This window comes from Macadamia integrifolia, chromosome 14 (genome assembly GCF_013358625.1).
Source record: "Macadamia integrifolia cultivar HAES 741 chromosome 14, SCU_Mint_v3, whole genome shotgun sequence".
Taxonomy (NCBI): domain Eukaryota; kingdom Viridiplantae; phylum Streptophyta; class Magnoliopsida; order Proteales; family Proteaceae; genus Macadamia; species Macadamia integrifolia.
Genome location: NC_056570.1, coordinates 30,208,208 through 30,228,508, shown reverse-complemented (window position 1 = coordinate 30,228,508; position 20,301 = coordinate 30,208,208). Strand labels below are relative to the sequence as shown.

The 20,301-nt window shown below is 37.5% G+C and overlaps 2 protein-coding genes across 4 annotated transcripts in view; both read left to right on the top strand.

Moving 5' to 3' along the window:
* The window catches only part of LOC122062142 (pentatricopeptide repeat-containing protein At2g41720), a 12,205-nt gene extending 5,181 nt beyond the window's left edge, over positions 1 to 7,024 (top strand). The window contains exons 4-10 of one of the 2 annotated variants that reach the window (XM_042625814.1): positions 688 to 1,797; positions 1,888 to 1,993; positions 2,086 to 2,290; positions 3,667 to 3,799; positions 4,599 to 4,703; positions 5,614 to 5,734; positions 6,403 to 7,024. In XM_042625814.1, coding sequence (XP_042481748.1) covers positions 688 to 1,797; positions 1,888 to 1,993; positions 2,086 to 2,290; positions 3,667 to 3,799; positions 4,599 to 4,703; positions 5,614 to 5,734; positions 6,403 to 6,500 — 1,878 coding nt within the window. In that variant the 3' untranslated portion in view covers positions 6,501 to 7,024. Of the gene's footprint in view, positions 1 to 687; positions 1,798 to 1,887; positions 1,994 to 2,085; positions 2,291 to 3,666; positions 3,800 to 3,945; positions 4,338 to 4,598; positions 4,704 to 5,613; positions 5,735 to 6,402 lie in introns of those variants that run through there. The other variant, XM_042625815.1, reaches the window with a different exon arrangement.
* A 3,369-nt stretch (positions 7,025 to 10,393) lies between these two features.
* Positions 10,394 to 17,745, top strand: LOC122062068 (AP2-like ethylene-responsive transcription factor At2g41710). Of its 2 annotated transcripts, none has more exons than XM_042625710.1 (9): positions 10,394 to 10,759; positions 12,122 to 12,204; positions 12,365 to 12,373; positions 12,482 to 12,570; positions 14,109 to 14,182; positions 14,258 to 14,308; positions 15,399 to 15,475; positions 15,768 to 16,462; positions 17,442 to 17,745. In XM_042625710.1, exons 1-9 carry the CDS (start codon positions 10,530 to 10,532, stop codon positions 17,496 to 17,498), a joined length of 1,365 nt encoding a protein of 454 aa, XP_042481644.1. In that variant the 5' UTR covers positions 10,394 to 10,529; the 3' UTR covers positions 17,499 to 17,745. The 2 variants fall into 2 exon arrangements, with proteins under 2 accessions (XP_042481644.1, XP_042481645.1); XM_042625711.1 differs by lacking the exon at positions 17,442 to 17,745 and adding an exon at positions 16,677 to 17,061 and having other exon boundaries at positions 10,395 to 10,759.
* Positions 17,746 to 20,301: the final 2,556 nt, after the last annotated feature.

Genomic DNA, 20,301 nt, shown 5'->3' with positions numbered 1-20,301 from the left:
AAAAAAAAAAAAAAAAAAAAAAGGGACCTAAGACTTCTTTTTTTCATTTTGAGTGGTCTATACAACCTTGATCTTATACAGTCAAATATTTTCTGTTGCCATGCAATTAACTGGAAAACTTTTAAATCTTTGAACCCCTGAGAGCATCTTTTTTCATTCTTCCCAGGGATGAAACATACTTTCTGCTTCTATTCCCTTCTCTCCGTTAATGATTCTTTGGAATATTTCTCCCCTCCTAGCTTCTGTTTACCCTGGCTGCTTGTTCCACCACGGTATTGAAATCCCTTCTGCAGGTGAAGCTCTTAATGAAAGGTGATAAAGTATAACTTCTTTTAGTTGTGCTCTCTTTTATCATTTTGTTATTTTTTTATCAGAATTGGAGAGAGTATAACTTGAATCTTTGACAATCTTGGGTCTTAAACGGAGTTGGCCTTTCATTTATATGTTTCTGTGCATACATGCAGAGCCTTAGCTAGTTTACAGATGGTTTTTCATCAACGCCATATGATGAGAGAACTGCATATTTAATAATTTTTTGGTTCTGCATTAATAGATTATTTAATTTTGAAAGGATTATGGGCTAATATGAGTATGCTTCTCTCCCTTGTCCTACATTCTGATGTTGGTACTTAAAACTTTAATCTTTTTACATTGCTTCCACAACTTCTACAACCATGATGGATGCAGATTCCTCCTAGTCGGTTGACATATAACAACCTGATTAATGCTTGTGCGTCTAGTGGAAACTGGCAAGAGGCTTTGAATGTCTGCAAGAAAATGACAGAGAATGGAGTAGGGCCAGACTTGGTGACTCACAATATTGTTTTAACTGCATACAAAAAAGGGGCTCAGTATGCAAAAGCGTTGTCCTATTTTGAGTTAATGAAAGGAACAAATATTCACCCTGACACAATCACCCTTAATATAGTCATACATTGCCTGGTTAAGCAAGGGCAGTATGGAAAAGCAGTAGACATTTTTAACTCGATGAGAGAGAAAAGATCTGAATGCCGCCCTGACGTTGTAACTTTCACAAGTGTCATCCATGCGTATTCTGTTTGTGGACAAATTGAGAACTGCAAGGCTGTATTTGACATGATGTTTGCTGAAGGCTTAAAACCTAATATTGTATCTTACAATGCACTTATTGGTGCATATGCCTTACATGGAATGCACAAAGATGCCCTCTTGGTTTTCAATGAACTTAAAAGAAGTGGCTTCCGTCCTGATGTTGTATCATATACCTCTCTACTCAATGCTTATGGGAGATCAGGACAACCTGAGAAGGCTAGAGAAACATTTGACATGATGAAACGGAACTCATGGAAACCAAATATAGTGAGTTATAATGCACTAATTGATGCCTATGGATCTGAAGGGTTCTTATCTGAAGCTGTGGAGGTGCTGCGTGAAATGGAACGTAACGGACTCCAGCCAAATGTTGTGACAATATGCACCTTATTGGCTGCCTGTGGCCGTTGTGGTCAAGCAGTGAAAATAGTTTCTGTTCTTTCAGCAGCTGAGATGCGGGGCATTAAATTGAACACAGTTGCTTTTAACTCGGCCATTGGAAGCTATATGAATGTGGGGGAATATGAAAAAGCTTTAAACTTGTATAGATCTATGAGAAGAAAGAAAGTTGCACCTGATTCTGCTACTTTCAATGTACTAATTAGTGGTTCTTGCAAGATGGCAAAATATGGTGAAGCACTCAAGTTTGTGGATAAGATGACGTACTTAAAAATTCCCATGTCTAAGGAGGTGTATTCATCTACAATTTGTGCTTACATCAAACAGGTAAGTGCTTTCACAAGATTCATTTCCACAAAATCAAGTTACAAATCAACAGGAGGATCTCATCTCTCAAGTACTCTTATGAATTTTCAGGGTCAGCTTGAAGAAGCAGAATCATTGTTCACCATGATGAAGGTCAATGGTTGTTTGCCTGATGTCATAACATATACAACCATGATACATGCACTTAGTGCTTCAGGTACCACTCGAAGTTATGATACTGATCTGATCAATACTGACAAGAATCAGAGCCTTATAGCATGAGTTTTACATGGGTCTCTAATTTTCTAGAGAACTGGGAGAAGGCACTTGCGCTATTTGAAGAAATGGAAATGAATGATATCACACCAGATTCTATTGCGTGCTCGTCTTTGATGAGAGCTTTCAATAAAGGAGGTCAGCCAGCCCGGGTTCTTCTTCTAGCAGAGATGATGAAAGTGAAAAGAATCCCATTCAAAGAGGCTAATTTCTTTGAAATGGTATCAGCCTGCAGCATGTAAGATATCTGCTGTCTTTATTAAAATAGTATATCTACATTTAATAATTAAGCTGTGGTGGAATACGCTCCAACTTTTATATGTTTGCCTTCCTCTTGGAATAATTTTTCCCCCCACCGGTTCCTTTTCCGTGTGGTGCAAAATATTTCAGAGAATTATCAATTTTGCACATGGTTTAAAGTATCTCCGATACCGATATGATACCCTCCGATACGTATCTTAAATTTAGCTGACCGATACGATACATGAAATTTTTAAAATCCTTTCGTATCGATATATATCCTACGATACATACCGATATGCACCAATACACTATCAATACGTACTGATACTCTATGGAAAATATAAAATCGAGGTGAAATATACGTTTCGATATGTATCGGTAGGTATCGGTGAGTATTTGTATGTATCGATCGGTACGTATTGATGAGTATCAATATGTATCGGTATGTATCGATCAATACATATCGGTATGTATCGATACAGTGCGCTACGGTTATATAATGGCCAAGATGGGTATTTTTTAAGAAAACACGATTTTTTGAGGGGTTTTTGTTCCAAAGTTGCTGCCAGCCATATTTCTCTCTAACTAAAGTGGAAATCAAGGTTGGGAATAAGGATTTTACATTTATGGGACAACTACAAACCTTGAACTTTTAGTGCGATACCCTCAATTTAGTGTTTATGCATAATACATGTTATTAATAGCTTTTTTTAATAAATTTTTATGCAAAAGTATTTAAAAAGGTGTTTTATATCCATTTATGTGCGTATCTTTAGTGTATCTTAGCGTATCGCCGATACGATACGATACCCTCTGATACGTATCTTAATTTTGGTCGACCGATACGGCGACCGATTCTGATTCTTTAATCCTTGAATTTTTGCATAAATTAGAGAATCATTCATGTTCTTAATATTTAGTCAAGGGTACTGCGAGATATAGCTCTGTTGGTTGCATTGAAGGTTAGATTCAAATTAAATTTGGTGAATTTTATTTGGATATTAGAAATTCATTTGACAAGGAAGTATAATTGGTTATGATATCTATCAGTGGACTTGGGTTAATTCCCTCTGTTTTGATTGTGCTATGTAGTTCAACATAGTTTTCCTTTCAAGGCGGTAGAAACTAGAAAGGTTGGGAACTCTACACTGCTCAGTATTGTTTACTAAGTATCCTGTTAGTGCCAATGCATTATTATGTAGCTACTTTGAGATAGCATGCATATGGTCATGCATGACATTGTCTATTGCATGATGTTAAATTGTCACCTTCTTTCAAAAAATCATAAGATTCGTAATAGCATTTTTTTCTTGTGTTTTTACTTCCTACTTGGGTTCTCTCTCACCATGATGTTTGAATTTTATGTTGAAGGTTACGTGATTGGAAGACAACTATTAATCTAATTGAATTGGTGGAGCCCTCAATATCAGCAGTCTCAGTCGGACTTCTGAATCATCTTTTGCATTTTCTTGGGAAAAGTGGAAAGGTTGAGACCATGATGAAGGTACTTGCATTTTTTTTTTTTGAGGTTTGTGAGTGCACCATATTAATGAGATTGATTTTAGTTTTCCGAGTCACTACTTCACCAATGAACATTGTGTCATGGATTACATAGCATTCGATCATGGTTTCGATAGTGACTTCATACAGGCAAGGATGGATGCTAATCGATTGGTGTTGATTCTACCGTTTTACAAAACTCGTGGATGAGTTTTTCTCAACACTGGGGGAGTTGATGTAGATTCACACCCCATGGATTGATCCTAACCCATCTGGGTATCCAGGCAGAGTTAAACCGGATCCAATTTGGGTCTTTGACTAGTAGGATCTTTTAGGAATTTATATCTATTTTCATGCAATCTTTTATTTTGGTAGCTTAAGTAGGAGATAGTTATTAGGATTAAGTTTCCAATTAAGTTGAGTTTCCAAATTAGAGAAGGTTTCCTTTCATATTGGATTTCTTTTACTATTTATGCCATGTAACTGATTGAGTAATTAGAGATTGAATGATGAATTGAGTTTGAATGTTTGAGAGCCTGCGGGCTGTGTGCAATTCTTCTTCCCCCCCCCCCTCCCCCTCCCCCTCCTCCTCCTCCTCCTCCTCCTCCTCCTCCTTTTTGCGATTTCTCCCTCTCCCCTGCAACTCTGAGACCCATCTCAGGGATTTCTTCCCTACCCCTACCGGACTTCCATCAAGGAGGATCTGATTCTTGGACATACCTGTATCCAATCCCTGCACCGATTTGGGCAGCATAGGTGTGACGGTTCTGATTAAGCTTCTGATTTCCTTGTCAAACTTGCAGTTTTTCTACAAAATACTGGAGTCAGGTGTAGATGTTTACTTTGGAACCTACTCAATTTTGTTGAGGAATCTTTCAGCTGCTGGAAAATGGAGGAAATATATTGAGGTATGTCATGGCTCAACTTTATTAGGTATATGAATATAGTGAATTAAATCTCTTCATTATTATTATTTTTTTTCTTCTCGCTCTATTTCCTATTTCTGGTTTTAAATATCACCTAAATATGTGACATGGTGGCAGTTGTTTACTTTCCCTTAAATATGGATCACATTTATGTTAAAGAGTTGGAACATGGGACACTTAAACCCCAAGGGGGTAGCTCAATTGGCTAAGACCAACACCTCACAATTAAGAAATCCTGACTTCAACTCTACTTGGGGCCGACTTATCTGGAAAATAAAAGGGGGGGCGGGGGGACTCTGATATGTTAATTCGAGTGTATTCAGTCTAATTATAAGTGATGAAATAGTTCTGGAATTAAAAGAAATCTAATTGATTTAGTTCCTTCCTTCTAAGCAAAGATCACTACCAGATAAAGATTATGATATAGTTCTGGAATTAAAAGAAAGCTAATTGATTTAGTTCAACTAATTGATTTAGTTCCTAACTTCTAAGCAAAGATCATTACCAGATAAAGATTATGAAATAGTTCTGGAATTAAAAGAAAACTAATCGATTTAGTTCCTTCCTTCTAAGCAAAGATCGTTACCAGATAAAGATGCTTAAAAGTAATCTTGCTATAACTGTTCCTTGAAATTGTATTCTTATGTGGACATCACAAAGCATACACCCATTACTGCTCAATATGTAGGAAAAACAGAAGTCCCCTCCCCCCTTTTTTCTCATATGTGGTCTTGCCGTCTCGGTAGTTATTAACTACTAGAACAAACAGTGATGATAAAAGGACTTGTTGAGCAGGGAAAACTTTATTAGTCATTATTTCGCATGTCTGGTAATATTTTGGGCATGCCTTATGGCTCTCTAATTGGTAAACTAACTCTGAAACTGAATATAGGTACTGCAATGGATGGAGGATACTGGGATTCAACCTTCAGACAGTATGTATCGCAATGTTTCCTCCTTCGCATGGAAAGGTGGTGGGACAGAATTTACTGGTCTCTTTCAAAAAAGAATAGGTAGAGTTTTCTTTTTTGGAACATATAATCAAGTGAATATAATCATGGAGGATGATGAGGGGAAGGTTTGGCACATGTCTACTTTTCTTCCCATGGTCACGTACTCTGGATGAATTTCTCCCAGCTTAAAATAGTTTTCCAAATTTGTTATTTTTGCACAGAACAGGTGCTCTTGTTTGCCAATTTAGTGTCAATCAACCCCCCTCCTCTCCCCTTCCCCCCCCAACACACCCCCACCCCCACAACCACCCCCCCCCCCAAAAAAAAAATAATGGTTGATTGTTTTTATTTTTTATTTTTAAGTTCTTTTGGCAGACCTGTCTTGTATAGCAGGGCTGATTAGAGTTTTGACTAGGCCTGGCCCCATCCCTCCCCCCCTTCTTCTTTTTGATAAGAAAATGGCGAATTAATTGCAATAGAATAGCTAAAGAAAAGTCGTGGTTGCATGTGCCAAACCTTCCCCTCGTTATCTGCCTGATGCTTATAATTTTTTATGCTTTACCTTTTTTATGTGGTCGCTTCATAAGAACATGTATAATCTGTATAGCTTTTTCATCAATATCCATATGAATATAGTTTCAATATTTGAAGTGTTCAAATGCAATTTTATGTTACAAGCTTTTAATCTTATGTTCCTTAAACTTCATCCATGTTGGGATATTTTACAGGACTTATGAAAAGAAAAGCAGGGGCTGCAACAGATGCGGGCTTGCTTTACACTTCACCCTGTCCCACTTCAACATTGATCGACAGAATGGGAGAGTGAAACCATCAAAACTCTAGAATTGCAATCTATTACATCTGATCACTGGATGCCATCCACCACTGAAGGACAACCCTCCTTGCTCTATTCAATTCATTGAACCCTTATCCCGACCATTTGGGGTCAACTGCCTACACAGATGCCAAACCAAATGATTTGAGGTTTATAATCTATCAGAAAAAAAAAAAAAGTTGGGGAAAGGGAGAAGTTTGGAGGCTAAATTGATGGTAAGCTTCCCTATCAGTAGTGAGAGACTGGATTTCTTAGGGTCATATGGACCCAAAACTGAAACAGTCCGTTTAAATGGTACTTGGAAAGCTTTGCCTGTGTACGTGCTGAGGCTTACTACATCTGTAACATTACCTGACAGGAATCGAATTGTTAATTACAGGAGTCGAACTGTTAGTCTATTGTACAGAAAAATGTGTGTAACATTGTAATGATCATTTTGTCGAATATCTATCAGGCTCTTTGTTTGGATAGTTTCAGATTTTCTCCTTAAATTTGAAGTAATAGCTACATTGTGACCCCTATTGGTGGTAGCTTTCTCATCATTCATATCTTTCTGATACATACATGCACTTTTTCATAAATCATCCTACAAGGAACTTGCCTAATTCATTTCTATTGTCACTAACATAAGAATTTTTCTTCACAGGGACAAAGACAATCTAGCTACTGGGGTGTCATTATTTCCTCTGCCCTTATTTTACGTAGTTCAAAATTCTCCTACACTATTTCAAGAGTCCCATCCAATGACCATAGTTGGACTTGCTTCTTTTTGAAATATGGGTACCAATTGATCTGTTTTGTAACGACTTAATACCTTAGTCTTGGCGTGACATTGTCCGCTTTGACTTATGGTTTCCCAGCTTTAAAACTTGTCATGATATAGTAAGGAGACCACCATTTATCAATTGCTTAAGATCTTCCTCTCTAGCTGATGTGAGACTAAAGAGCGTATCTCCGTCAATGTCTCTCCCATTTTTTATCCAACTTTCTGGGCCATTTCTCGGGTGTGACATTCTCCTACCCTTGCGCCACATCATCCTTGGTGTGGCCTCACAAAGTGCTGGGATCTGCTCTGATGCCACTTATAACACCCTGATCATAATATTATTTCTTTTGGTCATAGGCCTCACAACTTTAAAATGCCTTATAACTATAGAAAGGGTGTTAGAGGTTATCAACTAGTCCAATCTCTTACCCTTGCCGATTTGGAACTAAAGAGATGCCTCCCTTAATGCCTCTCTCATTTCTTTACCAACCTTTGGAGCTCAACCAATCTAGGTCATTTCTTAGGGGGGGGGGGGAAGGTGTAGTGCACGGTTGGGTGAGGGGAGGGGCATGCAAGTAAGGGACATAGAGAGGTTAATGGGTAGGGGAGGGGTAGGGTTTTGGTAGTGTAACTAATAGGTGGTGGCACCATGATTGGTATAGTTGTAGATCGAACACCATAGGCGGTTGGTATTGTGAATATTGACCATCCCGACCTCGGCCAGAGCGATCATGGCTACCATGACCACAAATAGGAAAAACCTCCTCTGTGAGAGAAGGAATGAGAAGACTCAAATAGAATCCTATTGACGCCAAAGGAGAGTGATAACCTCATCCCCGAGGTAGGGAGTGGAACCATCAAGGTGGCTGAACAGGTTTTGACCTTGGAGAAATAGAATGAACTGGTTTCCAAAAGAAAAAAATTTTGGTTGTAAGTTTAAAAGAGATATAATGGAGCGCTTGCTGGAGGAGACAGAAGGACAGAGGAGTGGTAGATGGTGCTAGTGTAGAGGTGAGGAGAGTGGGTGGGGTTTCAATCATGGGAGATGGTGATGGGGTGGAGGTGTTATTGAGATTGACCATTAGAAGAAGACATTATGGATATATAAGAAGTTATTTGGCTGTGTGGGGAAGGATATAAAAGACCAACTTGTTGGAGTTGCAATGACTTGAGGAACAAGATAGCTCGATGGAACTCTAGGGATCTGATACTATATCAACACATGAGTCTTGAATTGATTCTCATTATTTGAGAATGGATTGCACCCAAAATTACCTATATTAAGAGCAATCTTACTTGCCATATTATTATAGAAGTTTACATAGAATACGACTCAAAATACATGGGAAGAATCCTAGATAATATGGTAACAAGATATATAAAAATGTGTACATTTGGAAAGGATATACATACGATTGATATAAGTGAAGATGATGTTAAAACCCATAATATCGAGAATATGCAAGAACCTTGATATGATTCATTGCTTTTAATAAAGCTACGAATAATCTACTTTTCCGATACAAGATAAATTATTCACGTGATTTCTTAAGATAAGAACATACTAATTGCCAAATCTTTACAATCCTATAAAGATTCCTCTTTATCCCATTTTGCTCTCTATCGGCATTATAAACACATGTATGATGGCCGATGAAGTCTCTAGAAGACTATCTGACGTTCGATATCTTTATATGTTATTATAACATTTTCAAGTCCATCTGGATTCAAAAACAACTAAAGTCGGATGTCAATAAGAGTCTCTTGGAGCTTTCTTTATAGTTTCTTGTATTTAGAGGATTGTTTTTTCTGCTTTGTAATCAGTGTATCTTATAAATCCGTGTAAGCTTGGTAACAGAGCTTTTAGGTTTTTTCAGGTATGTGCCTTTCTTTTAGTTAATAGTAATTATCTACTTTATCTATCTTAGTTTCTCTTACTTTAATATTTATGCTAACTATTATTCATACTATATGTGCATGATCCCAATCCCTATCTTGTCACCTTAGTTAGGTTAAATATATTGTAGAAGTAGCATCCAAAAGTCATATACCAGTGACAAAACTATTGAAATTAGTCCTATATACCAAAGCCCTCTAAGCAACAAAGAGAGAAGAGTAAAATTATTCCACAAGATCATCTAGAAACAAATTATAAGTTTAGACCACAAATTGATATTAGACATGATTTTAGTTATCCCCTAGCTGAAGAAGTGACCACCACAAGACACTTCAGAACCGAGTCTTAGCCAAGGTTCAAGAACTCGTTTCATTTCTGTGTTTTGGTAGTTTCAAAATCATTGAAATACATGGTGTACTTTTTCTCATATGTTTTACTGAAAATTTTGGGGGTTAATGGCTGAAGTGATTGAAATTAACGAAATGAGTGAAATAAAATGGTTGAATTTTCGACGAAATAGTGAATGTTTTGAGTTGAAATGAGTGAAATTTCAAAATGAAATGATCGAATGATCAAAATATGACCAAGATGACTGAAATATAATCGAAATTATGCACTTTTATATTCGTATATCATTTCATTTCGGGAAAAAAAAAAAAAATTGTAAGATCTGGCCTAGATTTCAAACCTTGGTCTTAGCTATATGAGAAAAGATGGATGCGGGTGGGTCCTCCAGATATGGATCCACCCATGTCCACATGGCAGATTGTGTTAGGCCTCCACAGTGAAGTGACATGTAGTTGTCCTTCTCATGGGAGCACCGTTTGGAGAGAGAGAAAAGAACAATAATTGACAAGTGGCACGGGTGCGACAGTTTTTGAACAGGTGTCCTATGCTGGTGGTGCGGTTACTTTATTCTCAAAGTCCAAACATGACGTCAAAACTTATGGTAAAAACAGCTTATAGCCGTTACGATGGGTGGTTGATGGAATATTCTCTTTTTTTTTTTAAATGACATAAATACCCTAAATCATTAACCGTTCGAAATAAATTATTAACCATTATATTAGACAATCTTCAAACGTTAAACTAAAGCATCTAAGGTGTACGTATGACGACGGAGAAATAATTGAAAAAGTAGGGTTAATTTAGTAATTTTGAATACTCATCTGCTTCTACCAAGTACAAGTCCTTCCGCATATTGAGGGCTAAGCCAAAAATTTGAACGAGTAAAGCGTGAGAGACTTCACTTGAAGCTTCTACTGTCACTCTCTCTGCACTGTGCTTAGTTCCATTTCCACTCTCTCTCTCTCTCTCTCTCTCTCACTGGAAGAAGGGTTAGGGTTCTGGTTAATCCATGGCTTCTTCTTCTTCTGAGCCTGGATTAAAGGTTGAAGGTGGTGGAGGAGGAAGTGGAAGTGGAGGGGGAGAAGCTTCAGAAGCAGTTTTGGCGAACGATCAGCTTTTACTTTATCGAGGATTGAAGAAAGCTAAGAAGGAAAGAGGGTGTACTGCTAAGGAGAGGATCAGCAAAATGCCCCCGTGTGCTGCAGGAAAGAGGAGTTCCATTTACAGAGGAGTTACCCGGTTAGTCAACCAACGAGACATTTTCAATCACTGAAACAGAGGAGTGTGAAAATTCCGATTTCTACTGAATGCTTTGATTTGTATTGGAACTGTATTTTATTAGTAGAATTCGCGAAAATCCGATCCTGGGTTTGCTTTCAGGTACTACTAAATAAATAAGTTAACAGTAGCCGAAGTAAGAATGTTACTTCAGCTCTTGTAAATTTTTTGCATTTCAATCTCTAGGTATGATGGGATCGATGATTGAAGGTCCAGAGAATTTCGATTGAAATAGGTCACTATAGAAATTTTCTAGCTTGAGTCCGCTTATGTAGACTAGAAATAGAATAATTAAAACTCTGGAACCCAGAACAGTTTGGTAAAGTGGGAGCTATAGACTGCTACTTTTTCCTGTTGTCAGAAATACCTATAACAGAAGATAAATTTAAGTCTTTTGGCTTCGCGGAGACAGGGCAAACTTAGATTCTTCTAAGAGTGTACCTATTAGGTTTCTATACAATACTAGTTTTGCTTTGTATAGCTAAAGCCTTCATTCATATTGTAGATTTTCTAGGGAAGAACCAATTTATTTTGATGGTACCACACTTCATGCGCCATGTATATTAGCTGCAACATTATATGATTTTGACATTTACTTTATTATTTTTAATCTGTTTGATACACCTCATATCTCAGCCACCGGGAAATTTGTACCATTGATATAACTTAAAAGGTTTTCCAATTCAAACTAAGATGCAAGAGACTAGACAATGCCTGGGGTTACTGACGGCTGAAATCAAGAAAACAAAAGTGAAGCATCCAGTAAAGCCTTAGAACTAACTCAAGAACTATTTATTGCTCTAGCGTAGAATTTAATGCAAACCAAACATGATACTTCAACCTTTCCAAAGGTAAAAACATATGACCATGCGATGAAGAATTTGTTAGGATTGGAGTTGGTGAAATGCAATCATCTGTAGGTTTAGTGGTTTAACAGGTGGCCTTGATTTCATTTCATTGACTTAATTGTGTGGGGCCTAGAAATGAAGCTGTAGAGGAAGGGGTGGGACTTGGGAGAAACCCTTCAGCTTGCACCTAGGATAAGGGGTAAAGTAATGCAGTCAATGCTGCAGTTTAGTTGCCAAATATTATAGGAGAATACAGGAATAGCCAAGCTTCTGAGATATTGGGTTTCACCTCTGCAACTGATTATCTTTCACTATTGCTAGCTTTTATTTTGTTGCTTCTTAACCTTGTAGCTGTTGCTCATAGGATTCGGCTCATCATCTTCTCATGAGCTTTGACATGATTAGATAACTAGGTTTTTCTAGTCTTGCCAAGAGTGTTGTACGCGAATGATTCTTTTGTCTGCCAAAATGACAGGCATAGATGGACGGGACGCTATGAAGCACATCTTTGGGATAAAACTACTTGGAACCAAAACCAGAATAAGAAGGGAAAGCAAGGTAAATTTGATTTTTTTTCCCAGTTTGGATACATAGGTAGACCAAGGCAAGCCATACCAAGGTGGATATTTTTTTTTCTTTTTTGCTTTTTGTTTTTGCAAAATCTAACCTTTTTTAATGATGTGCATGGAAAATGGCGATGAATGATCTACTTTGACAGTTTACCTAGGTAAGTTGGTGAACAATGCTACTCTTGTAACTCCGATCAGGTTGAATAATTCTCACATTATCTATTAACATTTATCTATTTTTCTTCTTTGAACTGATATTGCTGTAGGTGCATATGATGAGGAAGAGGCTGCAGCTAGAGCATATGATCTTGCTGCTTTAAAATATTGGGGCCCTGGGACACTAATTAATTTTCCAGTGAGATGAAAACAAATCTAAAATTTATTCATATTTGCTTTTTCTTGCCATTTCTTTATTTTGTTGAGAAAAGGGGTTTTTCACAACCCCATGTCAATTGTTATTAATTTATTCAACTAATGAATAGCACATCTAGAATATTTCATATTAGGACCAAAACAAGAAGCCATGGTGCCGTTGTGGCTCCATGTATGGAACTGACTGGATCTGACTACTTGCTTGGGGGTTGAGGCTTAATAGAAGGACTCGGTTAAGCAGGGTTGTTGGAAGAGGTGGATTTAATGGCCTAACAGACGGTCCTTGGCTTGTGTCAAACATGGGGACTGAAATAGCTTGACAGCCCAATGGTTCACCGTACATTAAGGCTCATGTCCCAGTGTCTTGATTGGCTTGGGAGGCCAGTGAGGTCTACCATCTGGTGAAGGAAAAGGATGTTACACTGGTATATCATTGGATTTATTCTCTCATCGATATGATCAATGATTCAAGAGAGTGTAGTGTTTCATTCTGTCAGAGGGTCAGAAGCTTCACATTTATCTCACAGAAAGAATTAAGTGGCATTAATTGGTGACATGTGCTTTTTCCTTGGTTATCTTCATATTTTTTCCTATATGATGGGCCCTAATGTGGTACATTGTGTTGGGATTCTGCTCTCTCTTCAGGGAAATATATATTTTTTTTCCGGTTTAGCTGGTAGCAAATCACCTAGCATTTGAATGGCAGCAACTGCCAGTCTCTCCATAGAAACTTTTGGTACTGCCCAAATCAATATTAATGTTGAGGGATTTTAGCATTGACAACCTCTAGAATGGCTTTTGGGTTGTTTTGCAGTGTTTTAGTTAGCTTGGCAGTCATGGATGAGTCCTGAGCTGACTTTTACAATTAGTGAGACTTAGTATCTATGACAAGCTGATATGTCAACATGCTTTGAATACTTGTGTTAGCAAAATATGATGCCACTGCATGGATACTTCTATTGCATTGGAGTAGATGTGTTACTCTCAACTCTCCATTATTTGTCAAGTTAATGTAAGACATATTACTATATGATATTTCAAATATTAGGAGTTTAGTCAAAACTTAGCATGATATGAGCAGTAAATAGATAATTGGCTTACAAAACCAAGGGGAAAGTCTGGTATCATTTTATTGGTACTAATCATTATCAAATTTGTGGACTTTAAGAAATGAAAATCAACCCCATTTCCTGTATCAGCACAGCTTCCATATCTGGTCATATTTGCAGCTGCACAATGTGTAAACCAAAACCATGTTAAAGATTTGACAACATTGTTGGACTGCTATGGGGAAATTGCTGTAATTGATAGGGAATGAGGTGAAGTGTAGCATTTTTATTTTTTATTTTTTTGTTGATACTTATGAATTTCAGATCATGGCAACCTCTTTGTAACCATCAAGTTTGAAAGTTTTAGGCAAAAGAGAGTTTCAGATTGGTTCTACCCTAATTCGGCAGTTTTGATTTTGTAATTGATGATTTTGGATACATCTTGTAAGGGCATAGTAACTGTATTATGCAGGTCAGTGATTATTCAAGAGACCTTGAAGAGATGCAGAATGTCTCGAGAGAAGAATACCTTGCCTCTCTTAGAAGGTTTGCATTTACTGCACCTTAACCATAATGCTCACATCCATGCTGTTACTTACAAGCTTTGGTTACCAACTGCAGAAAAAGTAGTGGATTTTCAAGAGGGATATCTAAGTATCGTGCACTCTCCAGGTATCTTCTTTTACGTAAAATCATACAAATCCTACATATATTTCTCTCAACAATTTGTGGTTGGGTCTTTCTACCATTCCACTCTTAAGGGCATGCCGCATGTGTTCAGTGGAAATTTTCAAATCCTTTAGTCTATCCAGACCATTTTCTTCATGGCCTTCTTTTTGTCCTTCTTATATGTTTCTAATATGTCGAATTATCGTAATTAAGGTGGCATGCCACTTCAATAAGTCATGGCCTTTTGGGCTTATGGGTGCCTGGATTCAGGTGCAAGGCACACCAGGGAAATGCCCAACTGAAGTAGGCAAGTCTATTGTTATATTCTTACTATTTTTATTATTTCTCACATGATTGAAAACTCATATTACTGTAAAGGCTTTTTCAAGGAAATATACATGTTGATGCATACTTGAAAACTCATATTACTGGTAAGGTTTTTCCAAGGACATATACATGTAATGCATGAGGCAAAACTATGTACCTATATTAGTTTGGGGCATCAGGTGTGTACCACTACAGCAGGGTGCATACTTTTCTGCTAGGATTCAGGCACAAGGTACACCAGGGGTGCAGCTGATCGAAGTAAGCCAGCTTACCATCATGTTCCCAATGTTACTGTTCTTTATATATGTACATGTCACCTCACTGCAGTCAGATGCACACCTTTCATGTGCCCCCTATCCTCAGTAACTTTGCCTTCAACTTTCACCATATTACTCCTCATTTGCGTGATAAATGGTCTTCATTGTTCATGACTTCATCTTAGTTGAATTTCCTGGTTCTTGCAGCTGCCTTTTAGTTCCTTCGTTGTGTATACTCTAATTTTATTCTACCCAGTCTTGTTCCAATCGATCATTTATCATTATGTAGCATGATATTTGCCCATCGTCCAAATGAAATCTACCCATCACCCAATGAAAATTTTATTCTATCAATTATGAAAATCACTCAATCAAATGTTAGGAGAAAAAAATTCAGCTGTTTCTGTGGTATTCCCAATAGTTGTTTGTCGCTGTCACTTCCAGCTTTATTTATGTAAAAACTTTTCCTCTCATTTCATTGATTCCTAATGGTATTAGTTATATTTCAGGCCATCACAAAGTAATCTATGGGAGCCATCATTTGGTCGTATGGCTGGTTCTGAGTACTTTAACAGCAAACAATATGGTAAGCCTTCTAAGAGAGATTGACCCCACCCCTCCCCCCCAACCCTCCAAAAAAGAAAAAAAAGAAGGCCCTTTTAAGAGATACTCCAATGTTCAATGGGCTTTATATTCCTTTCAAACATATGACAATTGACTAATAAACTGAAAATAAAAAATTCAGATAATATGGCTCCCACAGAGATTCTCTTCCACAGCATCTCATTTGCAGTGATTCACAATGCTTACAAAGCTTTTGAACATAGTTACTGTCTCTGAATTTGGCTCTCAATCATGTGATGGTTCTCCCATGATAGGTGCCAGCGAGGATGTGGCAACAGAAAGTGAATACACAGGTGGCTTTTGCATGGAGAGGAAAATTGATCTAACAAATTACATCAAGTGGTGGGGACCCAAAAAGTTACGTCGAACAGATGCTCCCACTAAATCATCAGAAGATGCTAAACAGAGAGGTTCAGAAGATGTTGGTAGTGAGCTTAAAACACTAGAATGGGCCATACAGCCCACTGAGCCATACCAGATGCCTCAGTTGGGACTCTCCCATGAAAGCAAAAAGCATAAAGGTTCATCAGTGTCAGCATTGAGCATCTTGTCACGGTCTGCTGCTTACAAGAGTTTGCAAGAGAAAGCATCAAAAAAGAAAGATCAAGAAGAGAATGATGAGAATGAAAATAATATCTCCACCACCATTAGAACCACCACAACTACAACCGCCACCAATAACAACGATGACAACAACAACAACAAGAACAAAAAGATAGACTATGGCAAGGCAGTTGAGAAATCAGCAAGTGGTGATGGTAGTAGTGATGGAGTGGAAGTCACATTAGGCATGAGTGGAATGCCTCATCCCAGGACATTATATCCATTGGGACCTTTCTTGTCAGCACCGCTTCTGACCAACTACAATGCTGTTGACCCCTTAACAGATCCTATTATGTGGAGTTCCTTAGTTCCTGTCTTTCCAACCGGACTTCCTCGCAGTACAGAGGTTAGTATTCATCCACTGAGTATCCCTGCTTAGCATAAAATGGTGGAAAATGCTCTTATTTATTTATTTATTTTTTTTTTTTTGGTGAAATTTATTTATTTTTAATGAGACACAAAAAACAGTACATTCTTAACACACTTGCGTGTTGAGGCTTCTCTTCAGTAATATCCTTAAACCAGTTCATCTTATGACAAGATCATGCTTCATGCTTCAGGTTACAAAGACTGAGACTAGTTCAACATATACTTTCTTTCATCAGGAGGAATGAAGATGCTAAATTCTCCCTATGTTTACTACATGCATGTAGTAAATATCTTGTTTTAGAAGTTTTATTGATATTTTTGAGGATTTCAGTTGTATTTAGTAGAGATGTAAAAAGGAAAAAAGGAAGTTTGTGAATGTTCAGTTTGTGTTGGGAATGTGTTCACATTCTCGGTGGTAATAGTAACATGAAGTTGGGTTCGAACAATGCATTTTTTGGGGATGTACATAGGAAAAAGTATGTAGAAAGATCTTTCTGTGATGTATGTCAAGTAACTTTTAATATCTGGATTTTAGAGAAAAATGAGAGTATGATCCATTGATCACTATTGCTTAAAGGACATTGTTTCACTCTCGTATCCTCTTTCTCCTTTTTTTGAATTTTTTGGGGGAGGGGGGTTGGGTTGTGGTAGCCGCCATGAATTCTTAAGCAATATCTGTGGGTATGTGGTTAATCTTAAGCAATGTCTTTGGGTATGTGGTTAGCGTCATCATATGACTGTTTAATAGCCATTAGTTTTTAATGAATGACGCAGAGGTTAGTATTTCATCATATATGATATAAACTTTAGACTTAGGCTGTAATATGGAACTCTTTATTCATGTGCAAGTATTTAACCTTCTTCATATTGGAATAGAAAATTTATTTAAGTCATTGCCTAGAGGGCAGGTTTTGGCTCAATGATAAGGTTGCTCCATTGCGATCTAATGGTTGCAGGTTCGGATCGGAAAGCAGCCTCTCCTTGAATCGAGGGTAAGGCTGAGTACATTATGACCATCCTCAAAACCCCACAGTGGTGGGAGCTTCGTGCTCTGGGTATCCCCTTTTTTATTTAAGTCATTACCCCTATGTTCTTGTTTAGAGAGTGGTAGAAAAAAGACTTTCTTGAAGCGAAAGTGAAGAAATCTTTGACTATGAACCTATATGCTTGTGTTCTATTATGAGTTTATAGCTTAGGCAAAATATGTGTTACAGTATATTGTGATTTTTTAGAACTTAACAAGTTACCCCTCATATCTAATAAACATTGAATGCTAGGGGTAGGTGTCATTCACTGGCCCCTTCTCCTCCTCCTCTGGCTCTTCTTCTTATCATTCTCATCCTTTCTGCTGTGAATGTGAGTGTGCTTCCATGGTTACTATTCCATCCTCTGCTACAAGCCTATGTTGACCATATGGAACATCAGTTACTTGACTATGGTGGGGACTGTGATTGTGATGGTGGAAAAGACCATTCTCTATTCCTCCAATATCTGGCAATCTCTCTTCCTTTCTTCATATCCGACGGCCTCAAACTCCGGCGATCTTTAATGATACATTTGACTCCAGTAAACATCTTCAGTTGAATATAGGATGAGATCTTACAGTTTCAGAATTATGATAACAAACCAAAGATAAATGAAAACAGAAGGGAAGATTATTACCAGATTTAAGGAGTATCAGAAAAATATTAAGTTAAGTTTGAAAGAAATCACAACTCAGAATTGACTAATAATAACAGGAGAATTCCACCGGTTAATGGCTCCAAACCAGAGTGTTGGTTGTAAAACAAGTTTTTAAAACAAATGAAGATTCAAAATTACTTCAAAAATAGTTTTAATTAAAAAGGGATTTTCATAACTCTTTACCTTGTCATTTACTTATTTATTCAATTTGGGAAACTCTATAATTCTTTCTTATATCGCTTATTAATATCTTCAATTGCTAAAATATTTTTCTTCTAAAGCCCCTAAAGACAATTAAGTTTATTTAGTTTTAAGAGATCTTTAATTTCTCATCTTTAGGTGTCATTTCTTCCTTTAGTTTTAAAGCTCTTTTAATTCTTTTCTCTTACTACCTAATCTCATTGTCTTGTAAATAGAGGGAAGACTTTAACAATTGCAGTCCCTTGAGTCGTTCAAGTGTATATTCTTAATCTTACTTCTCTTGGGTTTTCCAATTAGATTTTACATGTTCATTTTGTGAGTGTTTTGTTTTAAGTTTGAGTTTGACACCCTATAGCATTCAAATGGGTTGAGTAGTTGAATGCACAATTACTGAAAGAGCCATTGGATTGTTTTATCTTGGAAGCTGATTTGTAATATTCCCAATTGCACCATGGGTTGCATCTACAGTCTTAAGAATGGTGCCAAGTGACACGATTCAGTCCACCAATTTTTTTCACAATTTCTATTATAAGACTATGATAATTCCATGTAGGTGATAGATTGAAAGTTTCCTTACACAAATACGACAATTAGATTTTCTCTCTTAATATTCTGAGACATAATTTCCTACATAGAGTATGTATATTCATGATGTTAAGCTCCATCGTTGCAAGGAAGGGTTGTTATCCATGTAACAAGAGTTGGTTACATTTGGAAAAATAACAAAATGGTGAAAAGACTAATGGGTAATAGAACATAAAAGTATCTATTAAGTGGGGCAAACTTGACATTTCATTTTCTTTTATTAAAATCCCATGTTTATATTGTAAAATTAACATTTAAATGGCAGTTCGGTCATTTCCTAACGTATTCCCAACCTTGCCTCTTTCTCTCGGTCCCTGAAACCGCCATCATCTAACTCGCCGCTGCAAACCTCTACAGCCGCCTCCTCGATTAAGATAACTGATACACCTTCTTCTTCTCCATATTTTGCCTCTAATTAATCATATAATTAGTAGTTAGCTTAGGTCTGGCCGATCAATATCACCTCCCTTCGATCTAGGTTTCCATTTCAACCGGAGATCCGTCTCTACTTCCACATCTAATGGCGGTGGAAATCATGTTGAAAAGCCAACATTTATTTTCTCTGTTCCACTCACCCCGCATGGTCACTATCCCAATTGTAATTTCCATGAACCCATAACCTCTCTCTTTCCCTTAGGTTCTGTTTTGTTTCCTGTACAATCTCGAAGCTTTGTGTGGGATTTGGTTGGCCCAAGCTAGGTTTAGGTTTGTGTTTCAGTGGGTATATATTATAGTAACAAATCAATGGTGGAAGAAGGGGCAGTAGCAGCTGTGAGCTCTGTTCTTTTTTATCACAAGAGGAAGCTTGAATATTTGGAGCCCGAGGCTTTAAAAGAATCAAAATAAGGGGCTTCACCCTCAATCTGCAGAGCCTACTGGAATGTGAATTTAACCCTTGAGTCGGATCTCTAAAACCTCAAGAGATCGTTGAACTTGTTTCAGTTTCACCGGAAGTCAAGCAATATTTTTTATCTACAAAATGAGGAAGGGAAAGGGATTGTCTTGGACTGAAATCCCCTTTATGAGGCATGTATGAAAAGTTGTTTGAGTTAGCTGGTTCTCTTTGTTGCATTGATGAAGACTGCAAGTCTAAGTATTGAGCAAAGAAACCATTTCTTACCGAGAACATAAACTCTACAGCGTTCTTTCCTGCACAAGTCGCTTCTCGTCCAAGAGAACTGTAAATCCAATTTCTTTTCTAGATACCAACGTCTGGATTTTTTGGGTTCAAGCCCATTTGATCAATAGACTGAGGGAGAAGAAAAGAGGGAGTCGAAGGAGTTTGAGAAGAACCATTATCTCCGCCGGAAAAAGAGGGGTTGGATTGGTTAGTAGGAAACAGAGAGG